This window comes from Cynara cardunculus (assembly GCF_001531365.2).
Source record: "Cynara cardunculus var. scolymus isolate 2C chromosome LG 15, CcrdV1, whole genome shotgun sequence".
NCBI lineage: Eukaryota > Viridiplantae > Streptophyta > Magnoliopsida > Asterales > Asteraceae > Cynara > Cynara cardunculus.
This window is the reverse complement of record NC_037542.1, coordinates 10,958,783-10,971,948: the sequence shown is the minus strand read 5'-3', so window position 1 is coordinate 10,971,948 and position 13,166 is coordinate 10,958,783. Positions and strand designations below refer to the sequence as shown.

Below are 13,166 nucleotides of genomic sequence, written 5' to 3'. Positions count from 1 at the left end.
ATCTAGAGAGTACAATTTGCATGTAATTTGTTCTAAGCTCTAATACTTTCACCTTTCTTTCTAGGTCAACATTTTCCTATGAAATTACTGTGATAAGACCCAAAGAAATGTTACTTAGAAAAACACACAGAAAACAACAAAACAAGCAGTAGTTTAAGATTGTTTGGGAYTGTTTTGATACAAACCAACAGTAGTAGACTGTTTCTACAGCAAAACAAGTTGTAGAAAATGTTAGACTACATATGTATGATAAGAATGTTTGAATTGATGTTGCTTCATAGACTATAGACATTGGCCAAATTAGCCAAACCAAACAGACCCTAACTTAGGTGCCGTTTACCAAACACTTACCCKRGTAAGCGTTTACCAAGTCACATTACTTTACCGGATGAATATAGCAAGGATTAAAAATAGTACCCGGTAARAGCGAAAACAAGCAGCAAGAGTTGTACCCGGTAATTAAGGGCAACGACTMTTACCATGGTTAGCGCTTACCGGGATAAATTGTTGCATACGATGCGTTTTGGTGAATAAAATCTTATCCGATAAGTAAGCGATAGTGTTAAATTTTACCGGTAGACACTTACCGGTAAGTGTTTAGGTAAACGACCCATTACCCTCATTGTGTTTAGACTTCAAAGTAAACTGGACATGCATGTGATCTTAAAAGAACAACATAAGTTACCAACAGTTAAGAAAAATTACTGTGAGTATAATGGACTCTTAGCATTGCATTTCTAAAGTTAAGACCCTAACTTAATGTTTTTAAGACTTTTTTTAAATCTGGTTTATAAAGTAGTATAGATTAGTTACCTCTAAAACTTGAATTGTATCCTTTCCCCTTATAACTTGGCTATAATGATGATAATGGGTAGTAGTTGAAGGGAGAGAATGGTTTACTTGTACAAATGGAGGTGGTTTATACAATGACTGTTCCAAAGCCTTGGAATCCCACTGTATATCAKATTCAAGTGCAACCTCTTGCATCATTTGAAGCTTCATTTCTTTAGTGGGAGGGTCTGGTTTCAACTTTTTGACAAACTAATCACATGATTGTTTCCTTTTTAGTTTTGAAAACTTAATTAAAGTAGAAGATATATCTTTTATATAAAAACCATGCTTTAAGAAGGCAAGCACCTCTTGGTTGAYATAAGGTTCAAGATAATTCCCACATCTCTYAGTAAATAAACTTCTGACTTCCCTCAATTCAGGCAAATCAGCAAATCTTGCAGCAGCAAAAATCAAAGATGGAATAGCTTCCTTGCATTCCTCAGAGCRTTCCTACAGGTGACAAGAATCGCTATAAATTTCAAATTTCACATGAACCTGTTAAATGTAGTTATGAACCTGTTAAATCAAAGATGGGGGTGGTTTGATTTCATTCAACACTTGAAACCATAAATCACGCCCATCACTTCGAAAATTTCTTTTAACAGGATTGAACCTGGCTCTCTCAAAAAGAAGCCAAACTGTCCAGTTTGATTCGGTTTGGCAGTTTCAACTCATACACCCCTAGTATATTGTACTAACCTGTGATCCCAGCCAGCAGTGCCAAAAATCTTGCTATCCGAGCGAATTGAAGTTCCAGCCAGCTATGCCAGGTCGCTCCAAACTAATTTCCTTCTTCACCACACAAGAACCCTAACATATGACAGTTTATCCTTTTAACCCAAAAACACACACACACACACACACACGTATATGAAAGTTTGGCTACAATAAACACCAACACATAATGTAAATCGCTAAGGTTTTGAAATGAAAATGGACAATACTTCAGAGAAATCGCTAGGGAGCCGCGAAATGTAAATCAATACCTCAGGGAAATCATTGTTGAAAATCAATACTCCAAAACCCAGGTTATATGCAGAGTCGTTTTGGGAGCCATGAATTTGAAGTTTGAACCGGTAAATTACTCCAAAAAAATAAAGTTGAATGCAATGCTTACAACCTTCTTAACATACAAAAATTTAAAAAAGATGATTACCTGATGATGCCAGAGAACTTTTCTCGCACAACTTTCGAACCAACACACATAATATCAGCAGAAGCCATCCTAGCCATCACCTTAGTTACCTATTGCAAGTGATAAAAGGACATCAACTTTAACATAAACCTAGTTCATATGACAATGAAAGAAGTACTCCTGCATTGGCTTAACCAAAATAATAGGTAATGCTTGTTGAAAGATTCAGCTACTTTTAGGCAAGTAACCACTTGCTGATGAACCAAAAAAAATCGAAAAGATAGTACAAGGCCAGAATATATATATATACACACACACACACACACACACACACACACACACACACACATACATACATACATACATATAATACATAGCAGTTCACCAATATGAATTTTGAGATTATGGCATAAGCTATATAAATCAGAAATATAAATCCTATGACATAATGAAGTGAATCAAGTAGCTTGACAGTCAAATGATTGGATATATTCAGCTTGTAAGAAGAAAGTAAATCTTATAAACCAGAATTGGAAATAATATTGTGGGTAAAGCAGAAACCAATATTTTGTTCAGCATCCATATCAACCAAAAAATATACCAACAATAGGTGATCCGTCGCTAAAAGCTACCTTATTTTCAYATCAAGCAYCCCTCTTTAACACACTAAAATGGTAAAACTGAACAACATTGATGCGTTTTTAGATGTTGATAGGTTCGGAACACTTTGGAGCGAAAAAGGGACAAAAARAAGATTTTTGACAGCTTTACGAGACTATGGTATTTCAAGCATATCTAACTCGTTCGAGCTCGGATTTAAGTTATTCAAGATGATCTAGAAAGCTAACAAACAGCCCCACAACTTTTAAGTTTTGAGTTTCTGCAGATTTGGACTACTTCTAAGATGAAATTGACGTTTAAAGCGAAAAAGAGCTGTTGGACAACAGCTGCCACGAAAGTTTTGATCTTACCTTGAGAAAAACTTCTGTGGCTCTGTCATTGCAAATGACAGCAGGTGATAACATATACACACACACACATTCTTTGCAAATAAAACAATCTAAATAGAAATCTAAATACTTGATCATTGATTGAACTCATAAATCACACTATCAAGAGAACGTGCAAGAATGGAAGCAAAGCCTTAAATAAATCACACTATCAACAGATGATCAATTAATTACCTTGAATCGAGTGTGGAACAATCGTATGAATCGCGTGAACAATTAATTCGGTTCTACGATAGACGAGATTCAACCCTGTAGAGCCATCCACAATTAAAAAAACCAATTTGATATGGAGATTCAAAACCACAATATACAACAAGCATTATGTTTCTGTTTCTTAAACCTACAAGGCTAATATAATATCTATGCATACACACACASAGCAGGGCCATTCAATCTTGGACTTRGCTATTTGACTTAGATTATATACTCTCTATTTAAATAACTTCTAGATTGTTAAGTTTTTTATCATATAGAATATATTTGTCAAACAGTGGTTTTTTATTAAAGAAGATTAAAMTGGTTTTCTACGATTCAAATTGTTCATTCAGCACAAAAAATAGACTAAGGGGCCGTTTACCAAATACTTACCCARTAAGTGCTTACCGGTAAAWTTTAACACTACTATTTATTTACCGAGTAAGATTTTAGTCCGCCAAAACGACATCGCATGTAACAATTTACCCGGTAAGCGCYTACCGTGGTAAGAATCGTCGCCCTCCCTTACCGGGTAAGATTCTTGGTCCTTACMATATTCATCYGGTAAGATAATGTGACCTGGTAAGCGCTTACCCRGGTAAGCGTTTGGTAAACGGTCCCTAACAGTTGTTCATTTCACCCTTATTCCAGATAAATGTCTAATTCACACAGGGTTTAGTGAAAACAAAAAAGAAGAACACACATTCACTCGGTCTCATGGAAGCTTCAGAAATGATGTCACATGCATCAGGTCATAAGGCCACATGCAGATTGGTAAAAATGCTTATAAACATATCACAAAACCATCTGCATTTAGAATCCTACTATTCAGATAAGAGGCTACTATGCTGAAAATGAAGTAGCAACACTACMRGGATAAAATGTGAAATTCTTACCAACTCATTGGACATAAAGCAAATTCCTGCAAAAGAAAGTAGATCAGTAAAATTGCAACATATACAAGTTATACAGCAAACTACAGTATGTATGTAGCAAAGGAAAAACTTCCATGATCCCTACACTTTGAAATCAATCCAATAGACAGTAAAATGAAAAAGAACAAATCCATGGCAACAATAACTGACCAATTTCTTCCCCTTTTCTAAGAGAGTGCATAATTGGTGTAAGTATTGATTATAAGCAAAACAATGATGGTGAGTTTGTTTGTTGCCACATGTTTGCCCAGTAAAAAACACAGAACTTCAGCCACTCACCAATAAGATATAGTCTTTCAAGGCCAAACTCTGAAGCATTCACTGCATGAACCATCAAAAGCAATAGCACTAATCATGTGCTTGTAAAGCACACATTAAGAAAAAGAGGGAGAGAGGGAGACATGGGGGATTAGCAGTATATATAATAGCCTCTCAAAAGTTAATTAAAGTTTAGATATGTACATAGTTAAAGGACAACTTTGAATACCAGATGAGACCCAAGTAAACAATCCCTAATTCCTATGATTGAACTAATTTCGTATTCAATCATATCATGAWCTCAGAATCAAMGGTGGTTCTAAGTGAAATTTTGACCTAAATTTGGAGAGATAAACACATACCTGCTCGATCTCCGACGATCATGATCTCGAGAAGCATTCTTCTTCAAGACGCCATTGTTAGTACAGAGTCTAGATCCACCTGGACACCGAGAGATCGAATTGGGTTGGTATCGATTTCATCAAAATCTCTGTTCATGGTGGAATCGATTTTGTTTATAGGATATGGATGACGATAAAAAGGGATTGGGTTTAGGAATAGGGTTGCTGATAAAAATGGGATTGGGTTTAGGGATAAGCAGATCGGGGATGGCGGGGGGGATAGGGATTGGGTTTAGGGATACGGATGGAGGGTTTTAGGTATAACATGCTTTAGTAGGTTGTACCTAAAGCAATAGAGGTTGTCTTTAAGAGTTTAAGAGTTTTAAGAGATTTAGCCAAATGCATTATAAGATAGTATAGATACACCCATTTCATTTTTTTCTCCGCAACTTAGTCTCATACAATTTTTTATTCCACCCATTTCAATGATTTTTGTTTCATACAATTCCGTATTCACCCAGGCAATATCATATGGAGTGTGGGATAATGTTTTCTTTGTTTAGCTTTGTCTTATATCAGATCCTAAATGCACCCAAAATATCTACAGATCCTTAATGCACCCATGCTTTAGGTAGTAGATAGGGAACGTTTACTAGACATTTATCCGGTAAGCACTTACCGGTAAAATTTAATATTATTATTTACTTATCGGGTAAAATTTTAGTCAACAAAAACGGCTTTCTATCTAACAATTTACCCGGTAAGAGCTGACCGTGGTAAGAGTCATTGCCATCACTTACCGGGTAAGACTCTTAGTCCTTGCCTCGTTCTTACAGGGTAAGATTTTTGGTCCTTACCATATTCATCCGGTAAGGTAATATAACTTGGTGCGCTTACCCAAGTAAGCATTTTGTAAACGGTCCATAGTGTTTGTTACACAAACTGGATGGGATGGAGGATGGAAATCATGGGACTATTATTGTCCATGCCATGTCAAACATGGGACCTTTTTTTGTCCCGACTCGTCCCATACAACCAAACACAACCTTATGGAACCAACATCACCAATAACCTCAATCAACTTTTTTTTCTAGGTTTGGAAAGCTAAGACAATAATATTAAAACAATAATATTAAAACAGAACATCAGAGAAACGGCCAATTGTTCTGCAAGAAGCAAAAAAACAAGACCAACCAACAACGAAAACAGAGCAAAGAACCCTCAAAAGAAGCAAAAACACGAACAAAACTCACTATAACAAAACACGACTCAAGACCAAAGCTAAACACGAGCACGAAAGGGAAGCCAACGCCACGAAACAAGCCATCAAAGAATTACCCTCCACTCCATGTGGGCCACGAAATGGTACAGTTCTTGATGCGCATTGAAATCCATTTAAAAGTTGAACTTCGAAACAAAGTCAATATTTTGAACACCCTCGCTATCGAAAAGCAGTGAGGCTATTATAGATGGAGAGTCCGAGCAAGAAAGAAGTTCAACAAGTGAGGGTAACAATGGTAGGCTCCAACCCCACCACCGGAAAACATCTTTCCACATCCGGGAGACCCTCAGACACGTAATAAAACGATGATCGATGGTCTCGATATAATTTCCACAAATTAACTTGTTAAAAATAATATATAGCACTATTGTGTGAAAATGATAAGCAAGAAACAAATAATAGTTTCATTAAAAACATGCAAGTAAGTTTGGAATTTCACAAAAGAGAGTTTGGGAATCCTCCAAAATTAACTGAACCTCATGCCAAAAGGAGAACCTCAAGGTATACTAGAAGAAAAGAAAAGTAAAGGCCGACATCTAGAATGTTAGGTCTTTAGGATCCTCGATGATCTTTGCTAGAGTCTGCAAGAACTGAGCAAGATCTGCCCCATATATTACACGATGATCAGCTGTAACATTTACCTGCAGTAATAACACAGTTATTAACTGAATGACCGACTAAAATTAGGTGGTGTCAGTGCAACAAATGTCGGTGTTCCTCGGCAATCATACCTGCATCTGACTCTTCATGCCGATTCGGCCATCCTTGGTGGCAACAACAGTCGGTTCAGACGCCCCAACAGCCATGATTGCACCCTGCATGACACAAATAACTGCTTATCAGCTCCATCAAAAACTTGTATAACATAACATATGCTTGCTTTAGATTAATTAAATATTATGAAAACTCACAGTTCCTGGTGGCAAGATGGCATCAAACCGATCCACTCCAAACATTCCAAGGTTGGAAAGGGTAAATGTACCTGCAGTAGGAGATTAATTTACACCAACTTTTCAACACAAGTATCTGACTCCATTTTCCAACTTCTCTTTGTCCAATCAAAGGCTCTTTTGCAAAATTAATACGAAGATAGATATGATGTTCCTAAGTAGCCCTGACTTATTTAGAGATTAAAAAATAACCATATTCCCCATAATTAATGAGGTATACTATGATGAATCGATGACGTGTCACACTCACACCTTTGCTTTTTCTAACCGACACCAACTCATTGAGTTGTATATTCACTTGAACCGTGCACGCCTGTGATTCATGTTGTAGACACATTTAATACAACTTGTAAAATCTTGAGAAAAGTATTTAGTTGACTTGCTACAGCGAAAAACTTTGATAACTATATCAAACTTTTATATGAACATAGAAAATAGTAGAAATAGATAAACAGGGTAATAAAGCGTATGCTTTGCATCTTATATGGGTATTTTGTAGGGGTAAGAATGGCGTATCCAGTTGTTCAATATAATCTGAGTCGGATGTGGTGGGGTTTTGACTTAGGGGCCATTTACCCAAATACTTACCCGGTAAGCGCTTATCAGTAGGAGTCTAACACTATAATTTATTTTACCGGGTAATATTGTTGTACATCAAAATGGTGTCGTATGCAACAATTTATCCCGTAAGCGTTTACCCGGGTAAGAGTCGTCGTCACCCCCACTTACCGGGTAAGGCTCTCCATCCTTATCATCGCTCTTACCGGGTAAGATTCTTAGCTCTTGCCATGTTCATCCGGTGAGGAAAATTACCTGATATCCATGAATGCTGCTGGATTTTTCTTTTGAAAAGATATCCATGAATGCTGCTGGATTTTTCTTTTGAAAGGTCGATTTGACTCAAATCCTGGACCTGATCTTGAATCTAAGAAGATAGGGCACGCAACAGAACAACAAAGGGGCAGCCCTGCTGCTAAGGAATTTTCGGAGTACGAATTGAACTCAAGGCTTGATCCAAGGAACTATACAAGCATGGTGGGAGGCCTAAAGTCTTCCACTACGGCTCCGTGAGAAGGGCGGTGGACAGAAATGGCCGTCGTTCTCTCATCCATTCTTTAGGTGAGAGAGAACCGCTTCGCACCTGCAGCGTTTTCGCCAGATCCCTGAGCTTGTTACTTTGAGAGAGAAACCCTTGGCTTGTGTGCAACGTCGAAAGGGTCCTGATGTAGTGGGATCGTTTGTATTGTTACCTCTAGCAGATGGTTTTAAATTGATTATAAAAGAACCTATTTTCAAAAGTAAGGCTGGAACGGGGAAAGTGATGGAGAGTGGGCATGGATGGTGATCGAGGTTTCTCTATTTCTGAATAAGTGGGAGCCAGGTCTTTGTTTAGAGAAAAACCAGAACACAAAATATTCCTCTTTGGATTAATGTTCAAGGTCCCTATAGAGATGTACAAAAATACCGAAAGAGTTCGGTTTGCGAGGTCCTTGTTGAAGATGGCTTGATGGAGGTTGTGGCTGTGAAATATCCGGAGAGGGAAGGGGATCAAAGTAGTGGTGTCAGAATTGAAGTTGGTTATTAATGAAAGCCATTATGTTGCAACAATTGCAAAATATTTGGACATGGTACAGGGGAATGTCTAGATAGACCGAGAACTGTGGAAGAGGTGGCAGCTAATCTTCTAAAGGATGCTCTCAAGAGGGGTAATGCTGCTGGTGTGGATAATGTGGATGGTTCAGGTGGTTGGGAGGCGGAATACAGTTGCTAGTTATCAGGTGGTCAGAGGATGAGGTGCTAGGATACCACAGGGGACGCGTTATGGTGGTCAAAGCCATAGAATTTAGGGCAGAAATGTTCAGGAAGTTACTTATCAAGTTAAGGGGCTCCATTTGTGCAGTGTGATCAAGGCAATAACGACAGGGAAGAAGTGTTCAAGGGGCATCAACTAGCAAGCTGGGGCAACGACGGGTACGTCGGGTGTACAGGTAGAGAGTAATAGTCCAGCTGCAAAGGCTGGTCAGATTGTGAGGAATCCGGGAATTAGAATTCTACTTCAGGGGTTCAGGAGGGTTCAAGTTCTGGTAAAGGATGTTCAACAGGGGGTGGGCTCTTATAAAGACAAAGAAGTTCTGGGTAAAGCTTTAAAGTGCTAAATGCAGCTGATATAGAGTGGGATGTGGGGGATTGTGGAAAGGAGAAGCAAGCTGTCAATGATTTTGCCACCAAATGATGTTATAGCAAAATGGAGTAAGGAGCAGTTGGAATCCTATTTTGATCAATGTGTAACTGGATGATGTTGCTTCTGATGATGGGGTGACTGGTATTATTATGAAAATTGATAGCGAGGAGGATGTGACCCAAGGAGTGGGGAGGGGATAATAGTGCTGTTATTAAACATGTTATCCATGATTAAGTTAGCTACCTGGAGGCTGGAACATAAGAGGCTTGAATGAAGCCTCTACAAACAGAGTTAAAAACTTAATTATGAGTTAAGATATCAAGGTGTGTACTGTGTTGGAAACTGAAGTAGCTTTGCGCCATCTTGTTAAAGTTTGTGGAGAGGTGTTTGGTAGATGGAATCTGGTGTCTAATAATGCTAAATGTGATGGCAGGACTAGAATCATCATTGAGTGGGATTGTGGGATCAAAATGTTTTAAGGCTTGAAGTTTTTGAGCAGAATATAGGTTATTCATCGTGTGGCTAGTCCTGTTAATGGAGGAAGAAGGTATTACTGTTCCTTTTCGTATGAGGCAAACAATGTTAGGGAAAGAAGACACTTATGGGAAAGTTTGAGGCTTCATAAACAGTTGGTTGAGGATGGCTTATGGGCTGTTTGGGTGACTTCAATGTCAGCCTAAATCCTTGGGATAATTCAGCTGGTTCGTCTTTTGTTATTAATTATTAGAGGTATGTACGACTTCAGGGAGTGTTTGGGGGAGGTGGAACTGGATGATATTAAACAGGCACTTTTCATTCTACACCAAATCCTTCAGTCTCTTCTGCAAATACCAAACAGCCTCTCAAACTTCTTGATGACAACATTATAAAACAAACCATCCACTGACTCATTCTATTATTCTTGAACATCATCATCAGTTTTTTTCAGTTTCCACCACTACCTGGCACCACAATCAACATGAATTGTGTTGCTCTTGTTACTGATTAACTTGCCAGTTGCCGAGCTATCTTATTTCGCTCTAATGCAAAAATGATTTTAGCAAAGAGAAACTTGGAGGGGGGGATGCCACAAGACCAAATACCTTTTGCCTCAAACATCCATTAGAAAATTAAAAAAATTGATAACTAATTTAAATTATACAAACAAAATGTAAAACCTTACTAGATAAGAATTACCAAATCAAAAGTGAACTCTGGTTGTGGAACCGAGAGAACACTACATATTTAGATAGACGTATGCTTCAAATGATTATTGGGAAGTAGACAAAAAGAATACCTGTGCTGTATTCCTGAGGTTGCAGCTGCTTTGCCCGGGCTTTGTCCACCAACTCTTTCCACTTTCTCGACAATGAATAAATATCAACCTTAAAGAAACAATAGAACATTGAAGTAAGTATATAAACATGCCCCAGAACAAGGTATCCATCAAGTAAGCTAAGACTGCCTATAGAAGTTTACCTTATCAGCATTCTGCAGCACAGGAGTAATCAACCCACCATCTATGGCCACTGCAACTGCAATGTTGATACTATTGTTGTATGTAAAGCTCTTCCCATCTCTACAACTTGAATTCACAACAGGGTGTTTAGTCAATGCAAGCGCTGTGGCCTTGGCTAACAGTGCTGTCATAGTCACTCCCTTCCCCTTAATCTACAAATTGATACATGTAGATGATGATAGTAAACATATACAATGATGGAAAAACATAAAGAACAAATGCTAAAAAAAAAGCTGCACTTCATATAAAGTTTACATGACCTGTAGACAACCATCATGAGAACATTATTTTGTTGGATAACCTAAAACCCTGTTTCAACCCCAGGCAATCCTAGTGCCCTAAAACTCCTCCGCTTTGTGAAGGTTGAAGCAGAAGCAGAAGCAGAAGCATTTGCATATGGCCTTTCATTTTCTATTAGCAAACAGGTCATTATCATGATCCAACAACCCTCTGGTCAAAAGGAGCATCGGCTTGCTTGTAGAATTCTACATTTCTACTCTTCTTTTTCTTTTGAATAAAAACACTCATTCCACAAGTAATAAAGCCTCAATATCAATTTCAACTAGTTCATGTAAACTTCAAAACCATGCAGATTCATTCAAACAAAATGGAAATGAACAGCCAATTACAGTTGGATAATAACAATTGATCAAAAGTTTACCTTTTTATAGAGTGCATCAAGGGCATCAGTGGTAATTGTATACCCCACTCTGAATGTAGGCACTCCAAGACTCTCAACCATGTTCCTACTRACAGCACCCTGCATTGTAGTAAAYGGAACAACAGAACCCAACTCAATCCCTGGAGCAGTAGACAGCGGCTTAGTTGGCTCAGCCGCTGCAGCAACAGCAACAGCCCCAGCAACAACTGCAGCCTCTACATCTTTGGCCACAATCCTTCCCATCGGTCCACTACCAACCACACCACTCAAATCAACATTCAATTCCTTAGCAAGCTTTTTCGCATAGGGAGATGCCACAATCCTCTTCCCTCCATCAGAAGCTGGGTGTGTTGAAGCCACCATCGTTACTGTAACCGGCTTCACTACAGTTGCAACAGGGAYGGAATCWGGTATTTTTGTTTCTACTGGAGGAGGCGATGAGGGAGCAGCAGATGAGGATGAGGAAGAAGATTGTTCTTTCGCCTTGGATGTAGCTTGGGGAATTTCGTCTTCAGTCTCTGCAAGGAGGGCAATAGCGGAGCCGACGGCAGCAACTCCGCCTTCTTCAACCATGATGGCAGCCAAATAGCCGTCGTAAAATGTCTCAACATCCATGTCGGCTTTATCAGATTCTACGACGACAACTGACTCGCCTTTAGAGAGCTTGTCGCCTTCGGACTTCACCCAAGAGACGATCTTTCCTTCAGTCATGGTGGAACTCAATGCCGGCATGAAGATCTCTCGAATCTTGGCTTGAATTTGGGGTTTTCGGGAGGTGGGTTGAGTGAGTGAAGGCATAGATTGACGGCGAAGGCAGGGAGAGGTGGGAGTGAAGGAAGAGTTGAGGAGTTGAGCCATCATTGATTGTTGTGGTCGATTTCTTAAAGACTGCAGACAATGGCAAATCCAGGATCTTTTGTTAGTGTTGGCACAATAATTAAGGGGTGGGCTAAATGCACCCTTATGCATTGCTAAATGCACCCCTATCCATGAATTTCTTCCTCATACACATCAACATCAATACATGCTTTTTACATTCCCAATGCCTGAAATGACCTGATTCTGACATGAAAGGGGGTGCAAATAGCATTCTCCAAAATTAATTACTCTATATTAAATAAAATGTTATTTAATTATGAAATAAAAATAAAATATTATTTAATTATGAAATAAAAATTTCTTATAAAATAATTACAGGGGATCAGTTTGTCCATTTTGGGTCAATTTTCAAGCTCGTTGCCTGGTGCTTCTTGTGAAATGACAGGCAAGAAAGTTTCGGACATATTGACACCAAATACAATAGTAAACTCTAAGAAATCAATTCCAAACAGAGAGCTTATATTCAAACAGAATAAGAAATAAGGTATTCAGATTAAACAAAATAACATCAGCATTCAGCAGCAAATCAAATGAATAAGCAATAGATTCCAGCAGCAAATCAGATTGAATAAATGCAGCAGTAAATGAGATTAACAACTACAACCAGGGCCTGTCCTGATCTTTTTGATGCTCACAGCAGAAACCAAAAAAATGCCCCCAATATACTATACTATCTTATAAAGCATTTAAACTGAAGTCCTAAAAACAACCTATAAAGCATATGGTACTGCTTTTTAATGCATAATTTCTTAAAATGTCCTAATTACGACATTATAAGCTTAATGTACAACTTATCAATGCTATACTCAGAATTTAGGTTCCCACCACTATCTCAGACATGCTCTCATTGCTTCCCTCAATCACAAATTGATTTCCCCAAGATGACTATAATACCCCGTATTTAGAAAATCTAATCTTATAGCCGAAAGCCCAATTATGTTCAATTTTTGAAATCGTGCTTTGTTGACTTGTATCTTAGTATTCAAGAGTTGTTCATTAAGGCAAGTTC

The 13,166-nt window shown here is 38.4% G+C and overlaps 1 protein-coding gene and 1 long non-coding RNA gene across 4 annotated transcripts in view; both read right to left on the bottom strand.

The window, feature by feature from the left end:
- Positions 1-840: 840 nt before the first annotated feature.
- Positions 841-4,944, bottom strand: LOC112528358. 2 transcript variants are annotated; one of them, XR_003070812.1, is made up of 7 exons: positions 4,727-4,944; positions 4,386-4,427; positions 4,068-4,093; positions 3,151-3,225; positions 1,988-2,076; positions 1,138-1,281; positions 841-1,041 (listed from the first exon to the last, which is right to left on the bottom strand). It is a non-coding gene; the product is annotated as an uncharacterized LOC112528358 (long non-coding RNA). The 2 variants fall into 2 exon arrangements; XR_003070811.1 differs by lacking the exons at positions 841-1,041; positions 1,138-1,281 and adding an exon at positions 1,296-1,641.
- A 1,415-nt stretch (positions 4,945-6,359) lies between these two features.
- LOC112527809 (dihydrolipoyllysine-residue acetyltransferase component 5 of pyruvate dehydrogenase complex, chloroplastic-like) overlaps positions 6,360-13,166 on the bottom strand; it is an 18,234-nt gene continuing 11,427 nt past the window's right edge. For both annotated transcript variants that reach the window (XM_025138620.1, XM_025138619.1), the window contains exons 2-7: positions 11,279-12,166; positions 10,578-10,769; positions 10,396-10,483; positions 6,899-6,969; positions 6,719-6,802; positions 6,360-6,628 (exon numbers count right to left, since the gene is read on the bottom strand). In XM_025138620.1, coding sequence (XP_024994388.1) covers positions 6,524-6,628; positions 6,719-6,802; positions 6,899-6,969; positions 10,396-10,483; positions 10,578-10,769; positions 11,279-12,139 — 1,401 coding nt within the window. In that variant the 5' untranslated portion in view covers positions 12,140-12,166 and the 3' untranslated portion in view covers positions 6,360-6,523. The remainder of the gene's footprint in view (positions 6,629-6,718; positions 6,803-6,898; positions 6,970-10,395; positions 10,484-10,577; positions 10,770-11,278; positions 12,167-13,166) is intronic.